The sequence below is a fragment of the Alternaria conjuncta genome (assembly GCF_024043145.1).
Source record: "Alternaria conjuncta strain BMP 0040 chromosome Unknown scaffold_2, whole genome shotgun sequence".
Taxonomy (NCBI): domain Eukaryota; kingdom Fungi; phylum Ascomycota; class Dothideomycetes; order Pleosporales; family Pleosporaceae; genus Alternaria; species Alternaria conjuncta.
This window is the reverse complement of record NW_026250091.1, coordinates 1,745,590-1,768,712: the sequence shown is the minus strand read 5'-3', so window position 1 is coordinate 1,768,712 and position 23,123 is coordinate 1,745,590. Positions and strand designations below refer to the sequence as shown.

At 53.0% G+C, this 23,123-nt stretch overlaps 6 protein-coding genes across 6 annotated transcripts; 3 read left to right on the top strand and 3 right to left on the bottom strand.

Moving 5' to 3' along the window:
* Positions 1-137: 137 nt before the first annotated feature.
* On the top strand, positions 138-1,906 carry J4E85_001711 (uncharacterized protein; the record flags this gene model as incomplete). Its single annotated transcript, XM_051465995.1, has 3 exons — positions 138-829; positions 874-1,663; positions 1,709-1,906. The coding sequence occupies 3 exons, from the start codon at positions 138-140 to the stop codon at positions 1,904-1,906; spliced, it is 1,680 nt and encodes a 559-aa protein (XP_051330552.1).
* A 777-nt stretch (positions 1,907-2,683) lies between these two features.
* J4E85_001710 (uncharacterized protein) lies at positions 2,684-5,806 on the top strand (the record flags this gene model as incomplete). Its single annotated transcript, XM_051465994.1, has 1 exon — positions 2,684-5,806. One exon carries the CDS (start codon positions 2,684-2,686, stop codon positions 5,804-5,806), a length of 3,123 nt encoding a protein of 1,040 aa, XP_051330551.1.
* Positions 5,807-6,279: 473 nt separating this feature from the next.
* RTC5 (Restriction of telomere capping protein 5) lies at positions 6,280-8,229 on the top strand (the record flags this gene model as incomplete). The annotated part of the gene is made up of 2 exons (XM_051465993.1): positions 6,280-6,322; positions 6,407-8,229. The coding sequence occupies 2 exons, from the start codon at positions 6,280-6,282 to the stop codon at positions 8,227-8,229; spliced, it is 1,866 nt and encodes a 621-aa protein (XP_051330550.1).
* A 9,863-nt stretch (positions 8,230-18,092) lies between these two features.
* J4E85_001708 (uncharacterized protein) lies at positions 18,093-19,102 on the bottom strand (the record flags this gene model as incomplete). The annotated part of the gene is made up of 2 exons (XM_051465992.1): positions 18,093-18,788; positions 18,839-19,102. 2 exons carry the CDS (start codon positions 19,100-19,102, stop codon positions 18,093-18,095), a joined length of 960 nt encoding a protein of 319 aa, XP_051330549.1.
* Positions 19,103-20,464: 1,362 nt separating this feature from the next.
* J4E85_001707 (uncharacterized protein) lies at positions 20,465-21,289 on the bottom strand (the record flags this gene model as incomplete). Its single annotated transcript, XM_051465991.1, has 1 exon — positions 20,465-21,289. One exon carries the CDS (start codon positions 21,287-21,289, stop codon positions 20,465-20,467), a length of 825 nt encoding a protein of 274 aa, XP_051330548.1.
* Positions 21,290-21,843: 554 nt separating this feature from the next.
* J4E85_001706 (uncharacterized protein) lies at positions 21,844-22,563 on the bottom strand (the record flags this gene model as incomplete). The annotated part of the gene is made up of 1 exon (XM_051465990.1): positions 21,844-22,563. One exon carries the CDS (start codon positions 22,561-22,563, stop codon positions 21,844-21,846), a length of 720 nt encoding a protein of 239 aa, XP_051330547.1.
* Between the last annotated feature and the right edge of the window lie 560 nt (positions 22,564-23,123).

Genomic DNA, 23,123 nt, shown 5'->3' with positions numbered 1-23,123 from the left:
CCGCGACTCGAGGTGCCCCTCCATGCCCCACCCAAAGCAGCTCTCAGTGCTCAATTACCTGTTCCTGAGCTGCCAGGCAAGACTACAACAGCCACACCTCCCCGCTAGCCCGCCGACACACCCTACACCCCTCCATCATGCCCCAAGAAGCCTCCAAGATCTCCGACCCCGACGCAACGTCGCAGGCAGCGGCCGAAGCTGTCGCCGAATCGAGCAAGCAGGCAGAAGCCGAATCCGCAGACGAGAGCGGCGACGACGCGACCGAGACGGTGGAAGGCGCAGAGGGCGCGTCGGAAAAGAAGAAGAAGAGCAGGAAGCGCAAGATCAAGGATGCCATCAGCGGCAAAGGCAAGGCTGGCGAGACGACCGACCTGAATGCGCCCGCAGGAAACGTCCTACCGAAGGAAGCGATGAACATGCTGCTCGCGAACAACCCCGGGCTGGCGAACGAATTGCAGGGCAAGGCGAACAACAAGGAAGAACTCGCGCAATTGATCAAGAAGCTCAACATCAACGAGATGCTGACGGGCCTGGCGCCGCAAGGCAGCCAAAAAGACATGGCCAGCCACGCTTTCTGGAAGACGCAGCCCGTACCCAGCTTCGAGGAGATGGCGAACAAGGAGAAGATCAAGGACGGCCCTATCAAGGAGATCAAGATTGACGAGGTGGACAAGAACCCCAGCCCAATGTACCCTGGCTTTGAGTGGGTGACAATGGACCTGGAAGACGAGAAGCAGCTGGAGGAGGTATACGAGCTGCTCACAAACCACTACGTTGAAGACAAGGATGCGACCTTCCGCTTCAAGTACTCGCCGTCATTCTTGAACTGGTAGGTCATTGGAGAGGGATTGGAGGCTTAGCTAACACAAGCAGGGCCCTGAAAGCGCCAGGCTGGAAGAAGGAATGGCATGTTGGTGTCCGCGCAACCGCCTCAGGCAAGCTCGTCGCATTCATCTCAGGCATCCCGATACAAATGCGCGTTCGCGACAAGGTCCTCAACTGCTCCGAAGTCAACTTCCTCTGCGTCCACAAGAAGCTCCGCTCCAAGCGATTAGCGCCCGTCCTCATCAAAGAGATTACCCGCCGCTGCTACGTCGAAGGCACATTCCAGGCCGTATACACTGTCGGCTCCTTACTTCCCACACCCGTCTCAACAGCCCGCTACTTCCACCGCGCCATCGACTGGGAGAAGCTTTACGATGTCGGCTTCTCTCCTCTCCCCCACGGTAGCACCAAGCAACGCCAGATCATACGGTACAAGCTCCCAGACACCACCTCTACCCCCGGACTTCGCGAGATGGAGGCCAAGGACGTTGACGCAGCTGTTGATCTCCTGAGGCGATACCTGGAGCGCATGGACATGGCACAGGTCTTCAACAAGACCGAATTCGAGCACTGGATGGCGCCGAAGGAGAAGCCTAAGGAGCAAGTCGTGTGGAGCTACGTTGTTGAGGACCCCAACACCCACAAGATCACCGACTACTTCTCCTTCTACAACCTTGAGAGCACTGTCATCGGCAACAAGAAGCACAACACCATCAAGGCGGCGTATCTGTTCTACTACGGTACAGAAGTAGCATTCGACAAGGAAGACAAGGACAAGACAAAGCTCAAGCAGCGACTAAATTTGCTGATGAAGGACGCGTTGATTTTGTCAAAGAAGGTGAGCACCCTACCCTCCAATACATGACTTTGCTAACATAACCAGGCCGACTTTGACGTCTTCAACGCGCTTACCCTTCTCGATAACCCGCTGTTCCTGGAGGAGCAACGCTTCGGCGCTGGAGACGGCTCCCTGCATTACTACCTCTACAACTACCGCGCTGCGCCGATACCGGGTGGCATTGATTCGCGGAACCAGTCGAGCAAGGACCACATGGGCGGTATCGGGTTGGTCATGTTGTAGGCGTCTGAGCGTGCATCTGCAGCGGTGTTTGAATAGGTTTGCTGCTCGTGTTGGGAAGGAGCTAGGGTCATTGGCATGGCCGTCGGCTCATACCCTTGACATGAATGAGACAGCGATCTGGAAAGATCCAGATGTATCGACACTTACCTACCCATGCTTTTAGCATAATTGTTGATTCTGATATTCATGCCCATGTGACTGCGCGGACGTAGCGTGTTTCCGCAAGCACGCAGATGCTCCCAGGAATGTGGTTAGGCAACGACGTCACATGCTCAGCCCCAACTCCGCGGCTGAGACCCGCCGCGCCTGTGTAACAACAGTGAGTTCCCATTGGGCAGTCGCGGTTGGCCATCGCCCAGGCAAGTAAAGGTGACTGCGTCTATCCGTAGTTAGCCTTGTTTCCGTTTCCGTCGCTGCCTTTCGCTCTTACTGACCTTCTCTCCACACTTCATCGCAACATCAGAAGTGCCAGCGTATTCTTCCGTCACTGCGCCGCTCGCTACCCGGCAGCTTGCACATGAGCAGCGTTTGCGGTTTGCGGCACGTGCTGGGGTGACCGTGGAATCAGCCTCGCATTCCGCGTATTTGTGCGAGCATTGTTTTACCCAATCGTTATCAACACTCAACTTGCTCGCAGCATACAACGTCTTCTGGCAAACGTATCTGGCGACCGAAAGATCCGTGACGACCTTCCGGCCTAGTTTCCAGCCCTCTGCTGTCACCCAAAGATCTACAGAATACCTCCAGGCTCTTTGCTTATTGTGAGAGTTTAATACGATGGCGGAAGGAGACCCGATCGACGCAGACAGGGACGACTCCGATGACGGGTCCGCCATGCATACAACGAGCCCTGTCAATCCTATGGAAGAAGCAGACAAGGACGATACAAGGATCGCAGACTACCATCCCGAGACGCTGTCGAACTATGTTACCCTAGACACCTTCGCGAAACTCACAAATCACCTCAGGACACGCAAATGCCGCGTATGCAACGACCTGTTCTTTTCATCGGAACTGGATATTCGGAATCTGTTTCAAGACTGGGCGGACGGTACAGTGGATCAGTTGTCCTGCAATCTCAGATGCAGTAAATGCAACACGCGCTCATGCATCGCATGCGAGCCAGTCGCCTTCACAAAGTCATCCAAGGTCGGGTTTGCCTCACAGAACGTGTCATGGTGTTGTGTGGGCGGACGCTTATTCCTGATATGGGCACTCCTCTGTGGATTCGATCGGCGCATCTGGGAGTCCAGAAATCTCGGGAACATATCCAAGCAAGTCAAGCCGGAGTCGAAATCAAAGGCCACGAAGATCCAGAAGTCTACCCGCGGCGGAGGGTTAAATACAGGTCCCTTGGGCGGTCACAGATTTTCGAGAGAATCCATGCCTAGTGGTAAGGGCTACGGCGGGCATACCTCGGGCTCCAGTGGACATGATCACGATATGTACGACGACGACACCTCTGAAGACGATGGCGAAGCCGGATATGATATCAACGGTTTGCCTTTCAATGTTGAAGCACTAGAAGACATGTATGGGAAAGCACCAACCCCGAACGGCTTTGAACACATTATGAACTCGATGAAGCCCATACCCAACAAACCCAAACCCAAGAATGCGATGGGCAGAAAAGACGACTTCATGTCAAAGGCGCGGATTACACAGAAAAAAGAAGACATGTTCAGCATAACTGTCCTGTATTGCTTGACCGATCTGCTTCCGTCTCTCGAGCGGGAGGCCTGCTTCGATTTCGATCCTCCCGGTGCCATCTTGGAAATGCTCAACAACAGCAAGATCCTCCCATACTGCGCAGAGCTCCTACGCAACGACTCGTTGGTCGATGTTACCAACCGCAAATACCTCTATCAGGCGCTGTTCTCCTTCCTGACTATGGTTGGCTCGCATTCCAGTACGAAGGCAGCGCTCTTTGGCCCTCGGTATGCGCGACCTGAGACAATAGACTTGCTCACGCTCTCTTTCAATGATGGGGTACCCGACGCAAAGGAGAGGGTGACCACTCTAGCCGAATGTCTACGAAACCTCACTACTCAGAGCTCACTGATGCTACAGAGCTTCAACACGAACCCGAAAGCTTTCGAGGATGACGAGGACCTGACAATGCTTTACGTATGCGACCACATTGCCATCTTTACCAAATTCATTCAAACGCATATGATCACAGCGACCGATAGCGCAGGCGGCAAGGCGACCGTCGTGGTACCTGATGGCCTCGCTTTGGGGGATGTAGACTCCAAGCTGATGTCAGAAACTCATTACTATTGGAACACAGCGAAGGGCCTCACCGACTCCCTGCCGGGAAGGTTCAAGCGGTTGATGACAGAGATTACGACGCTGCAAACAGGCCTGCCACCGGGCATCTTCGTACGCTACTGTGAGGATAGGCCCGATATCCTCAAGTGCGTCATTGTCGGACCTGCTGATACACCGTATGAAAATGGCCTCTTCGAGTTCGACATCTTCTGCGGCGGGATGTTTCCGAACCTCCCTCCGCAGGTCAACTTCAAGGGAACAGCGGGCGGTCGTCTAAACATCAACCCAAATCTTTACGCAGACGGTAAAGTTTGCTTATCTTTACTTGGTACATGGTCTGGAGAGCCATGGAATCCTGGGGAGTCGACATTGCTACAAGTATTGATCTCCATACAAGCAATGATACTGTGCGAGGAGCCATGGTACAACGAGCCAGGAAGGGAAGCGGGCTATACTAGCAGCCCCACCGGGCCTTCAGCCATATACAACAGAAAGATTCGGGATCATACCGTACGCACTGCCATTCTAGCTTGGCTCGATGAACCGCCACCACTTTGGAAAGACGTTGTCGATTTCCACTTCAAACAGCAAGGCAATGCCATTCTCCGTACAGTGGAAGAGTGGGCCAAAGAGAGGATGGGTGAATCTAACAAGTCGGCTTCTGAGCGAATGATCGAAGAGGAACTGTACGCCTACGACGAGGCTCTTGCTGACACCATGACTGCTCGTTACCGGGTTCCAGAAGCAAGCGATTTGGGCGCCATGCTACCACATCTACAGACCGCATTGAGGAAGTACGGCGCTACATTCATAGTCGAATACGTCGCTCCTCCTACCCCGAAAGCCCCAAAACGCATAAAGGTACCGGCAAGTCATTTCGGGCCTGGCCTTTCGCCTTACCCACCTGGACCGGGGGGTCCCACAACGAGCTCGTCGGAAGCAGCGACGGGGGCTTCTATGGCAAGTTCGTCAGGAGCACCAACGTGGGCTTCAGTGGCAAAATCCTCGCCAGGCCAGACAGACACTCAATCCATGTGGGACTATTTGGATGATTTCGGTGAAGCCATGGACAATCAAAATCTGCAGAATGCTGCACGCGGAGGCTTCCACCGCGGCCGTGGCCAACATCGTGGAGGATTCGGTAGGGGCCATACAACTGCCGATACGAACAAACCTCCCGTGGAAGGTTCTGCTAAAGCTCCTCGCTATGAACTTAGGTCGTCCACACGTGGTCGCGGCACTGGCGATGATCTGAGTACTCGTGGAGGACAGAGCAGTTCCAGTACCGGTCATCCGCCTTACAACAGCAACACCATGAACTTTATACGCGGACGAGGCGGAGCTTCACATAGCGTCCAAGGCTTCGGTCGTGGGGGCTTTGGCCGCGGGGGTCGTGGCAGTGGTTTGGATGGTTCCGCTCCTGCATTCCCTCCTCCACCTCCCGCCGGCCCTCTTCCGCCCGTTGGGTTCTACAATGTCGGCCGCGGTCGAGGTGGACCTCCTCCAAGTGATAATTTCACTATGGGAGATGCGCCGACATGGGTTCGTGGGGGTGGACGTGGTCGTGGCAGAGGAAACGGTCGCGGTGATCGGGGTGATCGGGGTGGACGCGGACGGGGTAGGGGATGAACTGGTGCACTGTAGACTCTATCAGTATCAGAACGAGGGTTAGCAAGACCTTAACGCAATGTGAGCGTCTAGCTTATCAGATTCTACCATCCTCTGTAAGTAGATGTCTATTCTTTCCCTTGAGTGGTGTGGTGTTTTCCGCGCAAGATCGTTGCTCAACGCGTTGCTCCATCGCGTCGCTACGTCGCGTAGCATACATGCATGGAAAAGACGCTGTACATTAGCGACGGCATTCTTCGTATTCTGTAGAAGTAATTCAAAGGTTCGATCTGAAACTGTTGACGAGACGAAACAACAAGCGGCAGATGCACCTCGATGTAGAAGAGAATAGACAACGTACGCGTCGAAAGAATCTCGGTGTTATCGGAGATAACCCACATTCCGTCATCGTTGACAACAGCATCGCGACGCGACAATCCAGGTACTTCCCCGCTCATGCCACCTCGCGCCGAAACCGCCTAGCTACCGCGATCATGGGTCAAGGAGCATCGCACGATACCCCGCAACTGACGCTGGGTAAGTACACTCCTTCGACTACTTCCCATTCTACACCCGCCGCTTCGAAGTTGCCGCCTAAACACTCCAACTAACGAACCCCAGAGCAACTCTCCCAAACCATTGCCCAACGCTTCGCGTCAAAAAGCTTCTCCCCGCTCGAACTCTACTGCTTCAACTCCGTCTTCCGCTCCCTCGCCGACACCGAATCCGGCGTGCAATACTGGAGCGAAAGCACACTATGTCGTTTCCTCGAGCTGCCAGATGCGCTGGGCGTGGGCTCTGTTGTCTTTCAGATGGCTAGCTACCTTGGCGCGTTTCCCCTTCCGAGTCAGGCGCCGGCTATACTTACGCAAGAGGCGTTGCTCAAGGTTGTTACTATACTCACGGAGAGGTATGGCGCTGTGCTTAAGAAGAGGGGGAAGGAGATTTGGTTGAGGGAGGTTTATAGGAGTTTGGCGATTTATGATAAGGGGATTCGGTCGAGTTTGGAGGACAAAGAGAAGGAGGTGGAGGATAAAGCTAAGAAGGTGGAGGGCGGGAGCAGTAATATGGGGTGGGCGGTTGATGCGCCAGATGATGGGGAAGAAGGAGAAGACGAGGATGATGATGAGTTGGTGCTGGCTGCATTGGACTCTATGGATGCGATCGATGCGTTCAAGCATGGGGAACAGACGAACGTTCATCATTTGATTATACCGACGGACAACTTTCTCAAGCTGGTTGAGCTGCTGCTGCTCATTGCGCCGATCGATGCGCAGCAAAGCCTCTCGTCATTGGCACCAGATCTCTCAGACAAGAGGGTCAAGGAATTACGGCAGGCGGCACATGTCATATTGTCGTCTTTCAACGTCGAGAATCATCCGGGTGTCACGTATCGCACGTTCAACACTGTCGTCTCAACAACGATGCCCTACGTGTTCAATGGCCTCAACCCGCTGTTCGAACACTTCCTCTTCGCAAAGGACTTCGACCTGTCCAAAAAGAAGGCAGGTCCTGGATCACCCACCCAAGAGAGCAAGCCTGTGATACCTCCGCCGAAGGCAGAACTGGAGCCTGTCTTGAGAGAACCGGGAGAGATTTTGAACTTGACTACACTCAGCCAACTCTCGTTCTTCATCAAGGGCAGCAATCTCTTCCGCAGACTACGTCCACTATACAGCGGCAACACCCACGGCTTCAGCATGGGCTCCTTTGAAAAGCAAGTCTTCAACTGGCGCGCGCCTACTATCCTCCTCGTAAAAGGCCGTCTCCTCCCCACAACGCCCTCCAGCACACGCGAACGCGCATTACAAGACATGCTCCCACCCAAGCGCCACCCCTCCAGCATAACCTCCAGCGCGCCCAACCAAACCCTCATCTACGGCGCCTACATCTCCTCGCAATGGAAACACACAGGCAAAACCTGTTTCGGCGACTCCTCCACCCAGCTCTTCCAACTCTCCCCCACCCACGACATCTTCCCCGCCTCCACCTTCAGCAAAGACTACACCTACTTCTCCAAATCACCCACCCACCCCGCCGGCCTCGGTCTGGGAACCCCCATCCCCACGCAAACAGCCTCCTCAACACAATTCTCGCACTCGCCCTTTCGCCCTGGCCCCGTCTCTCTGCATCTCGACGACGCGCTCGAGTTCGGCATCTTCACGCATCTATCTGAGGGCGGGGGCTCGTTCCTTCCGAGCAAGTTGCCTGGTAGGAAGAAGAAGGATTGGCAGGATCGCTTTGAGATTGAGTGTTTGGAGGTGTGGGGGTGTGGTGGGGATGAGGTTGCGGAACAGCAGCGCAGGGAGTGGGCGTGGCAGGAGAGGGAGGCGGAGGCGAGAAGGAGGGTTAATCTGGGGACGGGGGACGCGGAGATGGATAGGGAGTTGTTGAAGATGGCGGGGATTATTTCGGGGGATAGGAGTGGAGGGAGTATGGGATGATGGGGAATCAGGTTGGGTGACGTGTGGTTGTAGGGTTGTGGTTTACGATGTAATGATATACACGATTGACGTGGCACCGAGGGTATCCTGCAAATGCAGTTGTGTTCCATTTGTTGCAATAGCTGAGTGTCCTATCCCAATCTCATAGTGCCGTGTAAACGCCTGTGATGCCTTGTCATGCATACATATGATACAGCTCCTCCTCTTTCTCACGTCATTCTCCACAAACTCGGCGATCACCCCCATAGATGCTCTCTCGTGTCCTCGTGTGTCCGAAAGCTCTCTATCCTTGCCTGCACAGTATTAGCACCCACCAAACCCGTCTCCATCCCCATCTCCACAAGCCAAACTCACCTCTGCTTATGTTTCGGATTCTTCGAGCAAATAATATAAACATATCGCCCCTTCTTCCTCCTCACACTCTTGCACCCATCACACAGCTTCTTAACTGAACTCCGCACTTTCATGCCGCGCGTTTGTATCCTTCCTCCCATGCTCAGGTTGTTGAAACTGGAAACCAGGTCGCGGATGCCGGTGCTGGGTGCTGAGCGGAAGGTGGAGAGGGTGGGCCGCACGCAGGAACATGTTGGGGTGTGGATGTGTTGGGTGCGTGTGCGGAGCGAGGTGCGCAGGGTTTGGAAGGTCGTGGGCCGCCGGATGGGCAGGGTGAGGGCGCGGGATAGCATTGTGTGGGTTTGGGGTGGGAAGGGGCCACGGGTGGCGCGGGAGGTGTGCGATGGCGGGTGGTGGGCGGCGTGTAGCTATGGCGATAAGCCTGGTGGTGACGGCGATGCTGTTGCGGCGGAAAATCTATGCCAAGACGCTAGTGGGTTCGAGGAAGTCGCGATGGAGATGGGAGATGGTCCTCTGAAGTCCACAACCTCATGATCGCTACACGTTCAGTCTGTCCCGGCTTTGCGGCTTCGTGATTTCCAACTCTGCCAATCTCACGTCCATACTCATATAGCGCGTTCGTACCCCCGCGTTCAGGAAGATGGCGCATCCTCGTCCTCCAGTCACCAATTGTCCGCGTACCACTTACCTCGCTGCGAGATCGACGATCATGGTCTGTAAAGTGGGTCTATGCAATATGAGAAGCATGTTTCCTTGGGAAGAACTGGTTTGTGGTACAGAGAGTTTGCGATCCTTGGTCCAGGTCGACTAGCCCGGTCATGTGATGTGCTGCTGCCTCCAAGTCGGATAACATAAGACCCTGCTATACTCCCCCCTCCCTTCTTCTCCATCTAACCTTACCAAAAATTCAAACCTTCGTCTGGATTCAACAAAGCCAGCCATGACGATAGCTTCCTCCACTACCCACGCTCCACCAGTTCTCGTCCGGCACCAATGCCCGCTCTTCCGCTTACCTCGCGAGCTCCGCGACCAAATATACGAGTATTACGCCTACGATGAAGAGGGTTTAACATACGATTACCCTTCGAAGACACTGAAGTATGCCAGCGGCAAAGAGCTCGACCTGTCTCGTACCTGCAGGACGGTAGCTGATGAGATGAAGGGCATCCATCTACAGGTGAACACCATCACGTTCACTCCTTGCTGTCTGGAAAGAGAAGAGGACAGCTTTCGCGGATTACGCTCTCTGTCAGCCCGCTTCGAGCATCTGCTCCACTCGGTCCGGTGGACTAAGCTCTTGATGCTTCATTACGCCGCTGAGTTGGTCACCGAAGAAGTCATTGCTAGAGTCATCGACGCTTGCCCAGCTATGAGCAGTAATTTCCGAGCCATCTTCCAAAACATTCGCCTTGGCAATGACTTTTGGGGGCTCTCGACCGAATTGAGTCTTTCTCGAGACACGTTTTGCGCTTCCTTCTGCGAGGCTGTGCAGCTGAGCCTAGACCTCATTGCCGATCACCCACAATTCGACCGCCTCATCTCTCTGGCATGTAGCAAGTCAAATCACTATCCCGGTACCCTCTCACCTTTCCGAGCAGGGTCACATCAACAAATCCTGGCCTGGAGACCTGATCCGTGGCTTATCCCAACCGTTGACGACTTGACTTCCGTTGAAGCACTTCTCATGCCTCCTAATTCAGAGGGCTACGATTGGCCTAGGATTTACAGCCAAGTAAAGTTCTATTTCTCGGCGACTGCTATATGCATAGCTACGCTTGGCAGACTTACTACGGAGGCGCGGAAGCCGATACGCTCCATCATCCTTAGCGAAAATTGTAGGGCTGTCAGCAGTCCTGATACCCACGCCGAAGGGCTGATCCCGTTTTGCACAGAGAACAAGCAATTGCGTATCTTGGTGCAGGCCGGGTTCACCACTAACCTCGTGCCGTCTTACTGGGAATGGGCAATCCTAATGGATAAAGCCACCTCTTCACGCTTATTCGGGGATCAAGGCTGCTACCCTAGAATCCTCGTGGACTGGTTGATGCGCATAGCTGCACTACCTTCACGTGGCATGCCTCCAGGCTCATTCGTTGTTGACCTAGATGCACGTCAACCAGCAGCCGCCCTATTCTGGACGTACCAAGAGTGTGTGGCAACAAAAAGGCTTCAGTTACCACAACATGTTGTGAACTACGACCTTGACAATCCACGGAGAGGTCCCGTGCCACAACCATTCACTCACATCTGGCGTGTTCCGATACAGCTGGCAGCAGTGTTCAAAGATATCGCGGACGGTAATTCACTGATCAGGCTGGATATATTACCGGGAGAGACATGGGCCCCAATTCACTCAGTTGAGGAGTGTCGCAAATTCGGCATGGATGAGTTTTTCGTGCTCTATCACATGCGAAAGCACGAGTTCCCGGGTAACTTGGAAGATCACTTCAGGACCTACTTGCACAGTCAGGATGATGATTAGAGTTCGTCTTTGACAGAAGCGGGCCTTGTACGCTACTTCTGCTTCGTCATACATCCATGTTAGTAGTGGTAATTTAGATCACTTCGGATACACCGATGAAATCAACTCCTGGTAGCAGTACATACCGAATTTGAAGTAGATTGATCTTCATGTATGGTATTTTAAATAATGTTAGCTGAATTGAACCTCCTCACAGCTGACGTACTACCAAGGTAACATTCCAATACAAGTTATAGCCGCAGCTTTAAGGTTATTGCCGATGAATCTGCAATTGATCAATTCAGATCGAACTCAGCATGAAAAGAAAAACCCTTCTGCAGGAGTCGTGAAAGCGGCAAGCGTAGGCCGCGACATCCTCCTCTTATTTTCGCACAGGCGTGTTACTCCACCACAGTGGGATCATTGCCAGGCACTGATTGCTCATGGAACTTCGCTTATCTTTAGTACCATGGTACGTTGTCGATAATAAGGACCCCGCATGTGTGGCCGCTCGACAACATAGTTCCAAGGTCTCGGCGAGGGGTCACATGACGAAGGTTGCCTGCAGAAGCGTCTGAGCGCGGGCTCTATTTAAAACCCCTCATTCCTCAGCACCTGGAGTTGCTTCACTCATCGATTCTAGTTATCCTATTCAACATGTTCGACCAACGTAAGTCGCCACTATTTCGACTACCAAGGGAACTCCGCGACGAGATTTACGCCTACTATTCGCATGAAGACGATGGACTTCTCTACGACTTCCCGTCGCGCAGCCTACGCTTCGTAAACGGAAGAGGTTTGGAGTTGAGTTACACATGCAAAGCAATCGCGGAGGAGATGCGGGGAGTGTCACTTCAAGTCAACACGTTAACCTTCGCGCCAAGCTGCGCAGAAGCGGAAGGATCGGCTTCAGACCATGCGCCCTCACGATCTTGCAGGTTCGAGCATCTGTTGTATACTACCCGCTGGACCAAGATGATCATGCTTCATTACGCCGCAGACTGCGTCACGGAGACTGATCTGACGATAGTCGTCGAAGCACACCCTGCCGTTGGTAACGTGTTTCGCTCTTGTTTCCGAGCGATACAACGCGGTCACGACTTCTCTCAAGTGTCTAGGCTCATTTATATGCCCCGAGACGTCTTCACGGCATCCTTCTGCGACGCAGTACAGTACACTCTAGATCTTGCTGCCAAACATCCCGAATTCGAAGAACTCATCTCTAAGGCTTGCGAACTACCGCAGCACTACCCGTGGTCTCAGCCACCCTTCATTCAGGGATCGCATCTCCAGGTTCTTGGATGGCGACCCATGCCATGGCTGATCCCCACCCATGCCGACCTTTGCGGTATGGAAGACCTGTTAACTGTGGTTCAAGGTCCAACTCGAGAACGCGCAAAAACATATGAAGGCATCAATCACTATTTCTCGGCAACCGCCATATGTATCGCCGCGCTCAGCAGGCTCACACCTACCAGTCGCAAACACCTGCGCAATATAATACTTCAAGAAGACTGCAGAAGCCTCGGAAACCCAGAAGTTCATGCTGAGGGCCTTATCGGCTACTGTACTGAGAACCGCAAGCTGCACTTCCTGATGCAAGCAAGCTTCTCTACTATGCTTGCTCCATCTTTCTGGTCGATACCGGATGCACTATTGACATATCCCGATAGGGGGACAAGCACTCGCGTGCACAGTTACATTCGAATTCTGGTCGATTGGCTGATGCGCACGGCGGCGTTGACCAAACTTGGGATGCCGAAAACGTCCTACGCTGTTGTTCTTGACGCTCAATCACCACAAGCTGTCTATCTATGGCATTACATCTCTCAAGCTGCATCCGCAAGAGCCCACATCCCAGAAGAGCTTTTGAAGTATGAAGAGGGCATTGATAACGACGCACCGGGTTTACACATGATGTACCAGTGTTTGTGGCGTCTGCCCGCAGGGTTCTCATCCGTGGTTGAAGACATCAGCAACGACGTGTCAATAGTTCGACTGAAGATTCCCAATGGCGAGCGCCTTTCACGAAGGGAACCAGCCAAACCATATGCGACGTGGTCATTCATGGATTGGTGTCTAGCTTATACACCTACAAATGATGAAGTCATGTTCCCTGGCGATGCGGATGCATATTTCCAAAAGTTTTTCAAGAAGCGCAGATAAAACGGGGTACAGCGCTGGCTGCCATGTCTCGATCTCAGCGGACACCACAATACTTTGTCCTTTTCAAACTTGCGATGCGTTATGTCGCGCCACGTTACTGAGTTTCCGCATGGTAGAACCTACTGGAGAGAGAGTACCGTGTAACGATAAAGTATAATTCTCAAACCTCTTCGGGTTATATCACCTATCTATTATACCTGAAACAAGTGCTAGCCAGCGTATATAGCACTGGATCCAGTGGTTTATATGATGGGCTACTAGTATATCTCGATCATTCGCGTCTGCTCGGCAGTGGGTCTTTCAACATCTGGACCCCATCGTCCTTTCTTACTGCCTGGATTCCAACAGTCCAGCTCCCATGCAGCCCATAGATAGCACGTACTCACGACTCGATATTGCTCGCCCTTGGCCCTGCGCAAAATGAGCAGCTCTTTCGCGCCGTCAACGGCGAAGATCTCGTCAGCCTCATTGAGTTGAACATTATGAGGTCTATAGCCCACGCTATAGTGGCTTGAGAACATCATCCAAGTAGGATAGGAGTAGTTCATCGTGCGGAAGTAGTGTAGATCTTCGCGGTGGATATCCGATCCTTCTTTTGGAGGGGGGCCATCTTTGGGGAGTGCTTCTCTTTTGAACCAGCGCGAAAGTGTTATATTTCTAGTCCCCAGTATTTCCCTTGTCCAACGGCACCATGTCACATCTAGATGCGCGATGTCTACGCTATCGATATAATGTGCTCGCACGCGCAGTCTTGGTAGTAGGCCGGAAGGTGCAGACTGGGGTCTTTCGATGAAGCATGATATGTCTTTGTGCTTGTAAATGCCGCAGAATTCCGAAGGCGACAACATCAAGACGCTTATCGTTGCGCGCCAAGGGTTGTTGTTATCGTGCCTCTTGCCATGCGATGACATTATGGAAAGTTGGACGTGCTTGTCATGCGATGACAATGTAAAAGGGTCGATGCGTCCGGTCTCCGAACTCCTCATGACTGAGTGCAGGTAGGATCGGAAAGTTGCCACGTCGACACATGGCTCCTCGCGCCAGTCTTCACTAGGGTACCCGTGATGGTGAATTCTGGAAAATAACAAGACTCCGAGATCTTTTCGCATGGCGATGGTCGTCGCGACTACGTTCCTATAGACCACTTCTAGATCCAAAGAATAATCGACCGGTATGAGTGATTTAGCCTGATCTTCCATTAGGCCCATGACGGCGTAAATGTGATCCCGTGGATCGGTTGCATCGCAGCTACTGCTTGTGAGTAGACAAGAGACGATCCCGAGCTTCATCCTTTGTCCCAGAGACCATCGCAGAACACTAGGAAGCTCTAGATAACCTATCACTCCCGGAAGACCGCTGTGAGCTTTCTTCATACGTTCGATTACAGCAGCGGTCAGTGGGATGACGTCGTCATTCAAAACCAGATATGCAACCCGCGCCAAGGCTACTTCTTGAATAACCCAGACACGGGTGAAGTAACGTAATGAGAAGAGGTGCTTCAGATCTACCCAAGCGAAAGTCCCCCCGTAATCTTGTGAATTTTCATGTCGAAGCCAGCGAAGGAGATCACTATAGTTCGCAGTGTGATCAATGCAGCTGTAAACAGCTCGCGCGTTTTTGTATATCAGGTCCATCAATCCGACCTGATGATTGCGTTCGTCAACGCTCGTTTGATCGATGCCTAGCCAACGTAGTTGGTATTAATGTTTTCCATATAGCGACGCATATGACTGATCTTTACGTACATATCGCATCGACCCAAAGCTGTCGTTTGCCAAGCTGCCTCAGACGACGGAGCACAGCGTCACAGTTCGTAGTGATCGCAACAGAACCGCTCTGAATACACAGAATAGCTTTGTTAAGACGTTTGTCTCCACTCTCAGTTGCCCAAGTATAGGATACAGCGTCATATTCAGGATTTTCGTCCAGATCGACGTGCATGATTTCGCACCATAGTGCATCTTCGAAATTGCCTGGAAGTAGTAGCACCAACCGTATCTTGCGACCAGACGTGTATTCCAGCTTCTTGTATCTGTACGGAGCTGTGGCGTTGCTTGTGCCAATGTAGGCCGTGAGAGCAGAGGCTTCGTATTCTGACACAGCTTCGCCACAGCTGAGGCAGCATCTCATCCCGTCGAAGCTGCGTATATCCGGATGCGTGCATGGCCGTTCCGCCATTTTGACGCGGTTGATACGCAGTTGTTGTGATTTTATTGCGCCAAGGTCAGATATGGCGAACGACTCACGTAGAGCGTGGTCACAGAGACTGTGGCTTTATAGCTGAAGGTAGCAGGCTGAGCCCGACTCTCTGGTGGTGGCATGGTGCATGCATCGCGCGGGCTGTGCTTGACCAATCGGAGGTTGTCACGTCCACACCAGGCTGAGGTTGAACCCCACGGTGAACCCAGTATATTGTACACATCAATGAATGTTGATCATCTGCGTACCCATCGCGTCCATATGGCGAAAAGGATCAAAATCCCATCGTTGATCAAGTCCTGTCCCCGCTGTCGTCCAACAATCGAGATGCGACAAAGCAAACAGGTGGCAGTCACCCACGATGACAAAGCTTCGGCGACCAGCTATCCTGGGCCTTAAGTTGTGCTCAGCTCTGAGGATAAGCGGAACTGTACAGCCATCAATCGCCCATACGGTATCGCCCACCTCGAAGTCATGGCTCGTCACTGCGGGGAGGTAGCCAGCCCGAAAGATGTGTTTGTCCTTGCTGAGCGTCTGAAGCTCAGCGCAGAACTGCTGTAATCCTATCCTGTGGAGATCCCCAGCGCTTGTTGTTCGAGATTGGGGTTGGTTGAGGCGAGTAAAGTGGGGATCGAAGAGCCATCTATAACGTGTAGGCCACGACTGCATGTCAAAACTGCGCGGTGCAGCGTCACTATCCATGAGATTCTTCAGGGCAAAACCAAAATCCCGAGCGTCTTGCCATCGTTGAGTATCGTTGTCCCCTTGCACGGTGGTGCTGTCTATGGTTGCAAGGCAGTGTGCACGAACTTCAATAGACGGTCTTGAGTAGAGGTTAGCTGGCCAGCTGGCGGGTATGTCAACCACTGATTCCCAGTCAATCTCGCGAGGCTGAGCAACTCCAGGCCGGTTCCACATCAACTTCTCCAACGATTTCCAGGGTCCTATCTTCGGGCTTTGGAATTGAGGACGTATCGTGATCTCGCCTGTGCACTCAGTCCAGTCTGGTACCCAAGTCGGCAAGTCATGCCGCGCAGGTCTTGCTCTATGCGATGCATATGCTAATATTTCGAAGTCTTCCCTGCAGATGACGATTGCGGCCGCCGCGCGTGTCATGACTTCATCCACGCTTTGTGAGTAATCGATCGGTACCAGACTCTGCAAGCGCTCGCCGACCAGGCCCAAAAGACCGTATATCTTGTCCCTCGGATCTGTCGACGAACAATTACGTGTCATATGCAACATCGTGAGTAGGTCCCTCGTTGGCGCACTGACAAGTGGGTCCCAAGCTAGTGGACCGGGTATCTGCAACCCAGATATTTTGGCTCTTCCACGGATGCGGCTCATCAAATTAGTATCCATAGGACATGATGTGTTCCCCGTAACCATCACTAATTTCTGCGCCAGCGCTGCTTCTTGAATTACCCATACCCGTGAGGCCCATCTCTTGGCAAACAGTTTCTTCAGCGCAACCTGACGTCTCTCGGTATCTAGCCATAGGTTGCGAGAACCAAACCCTAGGTCTTCTTCTCCTAGGTAGACCAAGACTTGCGAAGCGCCTGAGTATATTTTTGCCATGATGGAGACCTGCTGGTTTCGCTCTTGCATGTTGCTTTGATCAATAGCGAGTGCATCGACCCATAGCATTCTTTCCTGTGAGGTAGATCTCAGCCTGCGCAACGCAGACGCGCAGCTTAGTGTTACTGGCAAAATTGACGTTTGTTCCTCTCCAAAGTAAGCGCAATGAATCCGTTGTGACAAGCTAGCGTCCCCATCTTCGGACGCCCACGTGTAGGAAAGGGCCTCGTATTCGATGTCATCATCCAGGTTCGTATGGAGGAGATCGCATCGGATAGGATCGTGAAATTCGCCGGGGTAGAGACACAAGAGGCGAATATCTTCACCCTCGGAGGGGTCCAGCGGCCGGTATCGGAAGCTGTGGAAAATTTGGGGTTGGTTGAAATGCGTGGGTTGATCGAGTGGCATCGCGACGCGCTCTTCGGAAAGCGCGTGCGAGTTCTTGGTATGACTGAAGAGAAATTCAGTCCATGCGTACGCGTATGTCGATCCTGCAGATCGGGTTGGCAATATGCCGAGTTGTGGTAATGGAGCGCATCGCGACAGGTTTTGCCGAGGCCGGGCAGATAAACCTCGGTGCGCAACATATATGTATATCGTGAGATCTAAAAATACACAGGGTTTGCGAGGAGAGAACAGTGGATAACTTGCGGCATGACGCCGAGTGTGCGTGCGGTGCTTTAGGAGGTTGCTGTGGACGCGTGGCTGTGGCTGCTCGGCTGTGGCTGGGCTGTTGATGACGCAAGCCTCATGCCTTCGATGCAGTCGGACTAATGTGCAAGCACAATACCATCGAACCGCGATAAGGTCATCTACTTCTTGGTCCTGCTGTCAGAAAAGCCATTTGAGTAAGAGTGCTAATGGCTCGGCTTTGCGAAAACCTCCCATAGTGAGCTGCTGTCTCGCAATCTGAACCAAAAAAGCAACTGCACAACGTTTCAAGTAGCGCGATAATGTTGGCACATATGTATGCATTGTGCAAATATATACAGAATAGGTATATGTAAAGGTGTAGAGAGGTTAAGTTATAGACATGAAGGTGTCCAAACGGACGAGCAAGCAGCCGACACTGAGCCTGGCATGTGCCCACACTTCCGCAAAGTGCTTATACAACAGGCCATCCACTGGACCAGTTGATCTTGTTGATACCGAACTTCTTCTGGCCATCGCCGTAACCAATGCGGGTGTCGACGTAGTGGTAGTATAGTACAGGGCCCTCCTTAGGGTCGTAGTAGACACCCTGGCCACCGGGTCCGTAGACAAAGCCGTGGGACTCCAAGACAGTGGTACCGCCACCCTTGGTGCAGTCGACACCGTTCTTGTCCTTGAAGCCACCAGTGGCGCTGGTAGACCTGCAGACTTGAATCTTGTACTCCTGGCCCGCGGCAGGCCTGTTGGCATCGAAGCCGCAGCACTTGCCGACGGAGAAGAATAGGTAGTGGTAGTTGCCGTTCAGAGCAATGAACGGAGCTTCCTGGGCGTGCTCTCCCTCGGGCTTGAAGGCGATGTTGGTCACAGTGGAAGAGCTGGTCTTGACGGGTGGGTTGGCCATGTTCTGGACGAAGAGGTCGTTCCAGAAGGAGCCGAAGGCCATGACGAACTTGGATCCATCCCAGTATAGCGCACCATCAATGGCGTTGTAGTTCTTTCCCGCGCTCGACTGAATGCCAGTGGCACCAAGGTCGGTCCAGGTGTTCATGTCCTTGCTAGTAGCAACACCAATAGCGGAGTTCTGGACTCCGAAAGATGATACAGTGTAGTACAGGTAGTATGTGTCGCCGACCAGGGTCACGTCAGGAGCCTGAGTTTGTTAGCTCGTCTTCGAGTAAGCGTATATATGACAGAACGTACCCAGAGATCGTCCTTGCCAGCCAGGTTGATCTTGGAACCAGCGGGGATCGCGGCACCCTTGTAGGACCACGGACCGGTGATCGAAGGCGCGGTGTGAATAGCAATCTTGCCACCCGTAGAGAAACGGTAATAAGTGCCATCGGCGCGGCGGATAAGGGCCGGGTCGTGAGCGTTGTTGCAGATACCGGAACAGGCCATGGGGTCAGCATAGCCGTAGACTGCGGTAGCAGCCGAGAGCAACGACGCGACGATAGAGTAACGCATCCTGGCGATTGGTAGCGAATGGAAGAGGAAACAAGAAGCGAAAGATGATTGAAACAAACAAACAGTGCCCGGTCATCATCCTATATATTACCGGTGGTACTTTTAGACCTCTTGAAGATTCCCAATGCGGACCATCCCGAAACCTTTGGCGTGGACTAGACGTGGAGAGGTGAGATTGCCAGTCCGACGCTGACCTGCATTCTGAATGGTGGAAACGACATGCTCGGTATGTGCATGAAGAAGCCGGTACGGAGAATTGGTCAAAAAGTGTCTAGGCCTGCATGTCCAGGCAATCTAATGTGAGGGGTGCAGTTGGTGTTTCACGTTTTGCAGGTCTGCCGCGATGCCTGACTGGTGGATCGTACGAGAAAGCGCTCCACGTGTAGAGGCTCAAGGGAGGGGCCTGCACTGTGTCGGATAGCGACCGGGTCGAAATTAGTTAAGTGTTGACACGCGCCACATCCATACCTGATCCGCCCACACGTGTGGCTGTCCGCACGTTACGGCACGGGCAGAGTGAAACGTGCCGGGTCCAAGGGCTGGGTTTGTGGCGCGCTATGATATCGAGCAGTTCCAGAACTGATCTCCTCGCTCCAACAGCCTCAAAAGGGTCGACAAGACGTCGGGAACTGGATGGAACGACCTGCGGATGTTGTGGGAGTTGCAAGTAGTAAGGGCATCATGTTCGTGGTGGTGAAATGTTCCGAGGCTTCTCTCCTAGCGCCACATCAGCCGCCGCTAGCTCCTTATGGCCAATCTGTCTCCTGCTTCTTCAGGCTACCATCCTCCGCAAAGATCTTCGTCGCGCATGCATCCATCGCAAAGCCAAAGGCGTCCATCGAACTCTATCGCAATGGCGAGTGTACAGCATCCGTTTGTTGATTCTCTATGGTCATGCGGGCCGACATAGATCTACCGAATCTGGAAGATCTCACCGCTCACCGCCGAAACAGAACTAGTGGGAGTCTATGGATGTCAGACGGGGATACTAGGGGCATAGTTCTTACTTACCTCCATCAACCCTTAGCTCTGTTGCTATCCGATTACTATTACAAGTTCAACACCGAAGACCGAGACTGTCATCTCAACACTATACTTGGAGCGCCGAAAGGGCTCGGCAGAATGAGGCTTGCAAGCACGGGCGAGGGAACAGCAACGGCAACCAACGTAGTATTCATTTCTCATCATTGCGGTATGACAGATTTGATGCGGAAAATATTGCTACGAACGAATGACTGATTACATATATCCAATCTAACTCTTGCAAACGAGTAAAATGATGCTGACGTTGACTCGAGAAATCTTATCACAAGTCTGACCGCTTCGTTCCGAATCGACCCCAGATCGCGCCATGAATACACCCTAGGGAATGAAGACGTCGAAAGCAGACACTGGCGCGCCACTTTGACTTACACCGCCTCCAGGGATGTACACCTTCCCTTCCACGCCGACAGCATACGTGCCATGCCTAGGAAGCTTCATCTTTCCAGCCCTCGCCCATCGATCCCGCACGGTATCATAAAACTCGACCTGATCAAAGACTCCGGTCTCCGATAGCCTATTGCCCTCACCGCCGAAGACGTAGATGTCCTTCCCGATGACACCAGCCGCGACACCACCCCTAGCCGTAGGCATGCGCGCCGAGCTAGTCTTCCAACCAGCTTCCAGATCACAAAGATCGAGGATGAAGACCGTGTCGCGAACATTTTCCTGTCCGCTGTCCCGTCCACCGAGGACGTACATCTTTGAGCCCACAACTGCAGCTCCAGCGTGGTCTCTGGGTGCCGGTATATATTTGGCAGCTTCTGGAACGGCAAGCCATGTCCTGGTCTTTGTATCGAAGATGGAAACAACAGAGACACTGCGCTGGCGGCCATGTTCGACGAGCTCAAGCTCCGACATGCCGGCCGCGAGATAGATCTTGGACTGGTAAGTGCCTACGGCCGCACTACCTCTTTCTTCGCCGGTGGGTAGGCCTGGAATCGATTCCCATGCATCTGTGAGAGGGTCGTACATCCATGAGTCTGGTACTGCGCCCCATACCCTTGTTGTCTCGTTGTCCGTCTCTGCCAGGCCACCTAGAACGTATATCTTCCCGTCCACAACGGCTGCGTTGGCGTGGTTGAGACCTCGTGGCATGCTCGCTTTCGTGGTCCAGGTTTTGTTCGTGATTGAGTAGAATTGCATCAGAGGAGTAGTGTCTATGGGTGGGAAGGATGTATTGGATGGGATAATACCGCCAAGAATTACGATAGTAGATGGTGGGAGGAATACTGTGGAGTGTTCCTGACGAGAGAAAAGAGGGATAGGGGCGAGTGATTCCCATACGGGCGAGAGACCCTTGGAAGGCATGGATGATGCAAAAGTAACAAGCCAGGCTATTGCTAATAACATAGGGCTGAAGATGGATAGATACATGGTCGTTGTGTAGGGTTTTGGATGGTTGTTGTGGTAAGTGGGTAATGCAGTATGTTGCAGCTAAGAGGTGAGATGCTTGAGTGTTTATATATTCTTGACATCGCTATAGTTGAGGGAAGACTTACATGGCTATGTTAACGGTGAAGGAGATGTTGAATGTTGTCCTGATAAAGCCGACTGGAAGCCCGCATCTCCGAGTGACGAAATCGGACATGGGCGAAATTTGAAGATGAGCCGGCTGCGCATTACGCCCAGCCGTACCAAGCCTTGGAGAAGAGCGCTTGCAGCGGAACTTGCGAACACTCATTCATCCACCGATATACTTACGCCTCAGCGCTTTGTCGGAATATCTCCTCCGAATGCTCCTTCCAGATCGTAAAATGTGTCTTGCCCTCGAGCGTCCGCAGTCTTCCGCCGCCCAATCTCTCATCGATCCACTGCGCAACCTTCAACGGCGCCTGCGCATCTTGATCACCATGTACTAGCAAGACCCGTTCGCTGTCTACGTCCTTCAGATCAAAGCCCCATTCTCTCGTAAGCGCAGCACCATCCTGCATGCATCCGCCAGCGCCTTGCTTGAAGGCCTCAAGTAATGATGCGACAACGTCGTCAAGATTGGTCTCTCCGCTGTTGTCGCGAAATTGCTCTTTCTCTTCTGGAGTCTTGGCTTGGTCTTCGAGGACACGCTTGAGGCGGGAAGGGTCCCTAGTGAGGTAGGGACGAATGAGGATGTGAGGTAGGAAGACACGGAGGGCCCCTTGCCGTAGCAGCCATGGAGTTATACCCATGAGCCGCCATGATAGATAGGGCACAGTGTCTAGAAGTGCCTCGATGGGTCCAATACCGCACACCACAGTCGCCGCCCGAAGTCGTTTTTGGGGAATGAAGCGTGCGCAGGCCAACGCGTATGGTCCGCCTCCGCTAGCACCGAGCACGCTGAAGCGCTCAATGTTGAGATGGTCTGCGAGGCTCACAACATCTGCAGGCCAGTCAACGAGACTGCGGTCCGCGAGCGTCGAATCTCCACAGCCTGGACGATCCATGGCGATGAGACGCGCGCCGATGTCCCTGCAGAGCTTGTCCCAGCTTCTTCCGACCAAACGACAGCCTGGCAGGCCATGAAAAAGGAAGATGACAGGGTGCGACGAGTTCGTAGATCCATAGGTTGCGAAGCCAAGAGAGCGCCCGTCAGAGAGGCTGAGCACTTGGCATTCGTTGGGTCGGAGTTGCAGTTTGGCCGGATCTGGGGGCGATGAAGGGGCGCGATCTCCGAAGAGTGTAAACATCCTGTCAATGTAAGGTTTGTTGTTCTTGAGGTAACTTAGCGCGCAGTGATAAGACGATGGAAGCAGAAGGTGCGAAGCTCGTGGCCCATATAGCTTTCAACGACGTAAAGTTCCCGGCATCTTGCTGACATGGCGAGATACAGACTTCATAATACATGCGGTGAACGGAACGCCGTTGTATGATGCGCCGATGAAGATGGCTGGCTGTCTCACGGTCTCACATCGCGCGTGGTCTCCTGAGTAAGCATCAACAACTGTTGCCTACTGCACGTGAGACAAAGAAGCCGTCCACGGCAGTCGCGCCAGTAATTAAACAG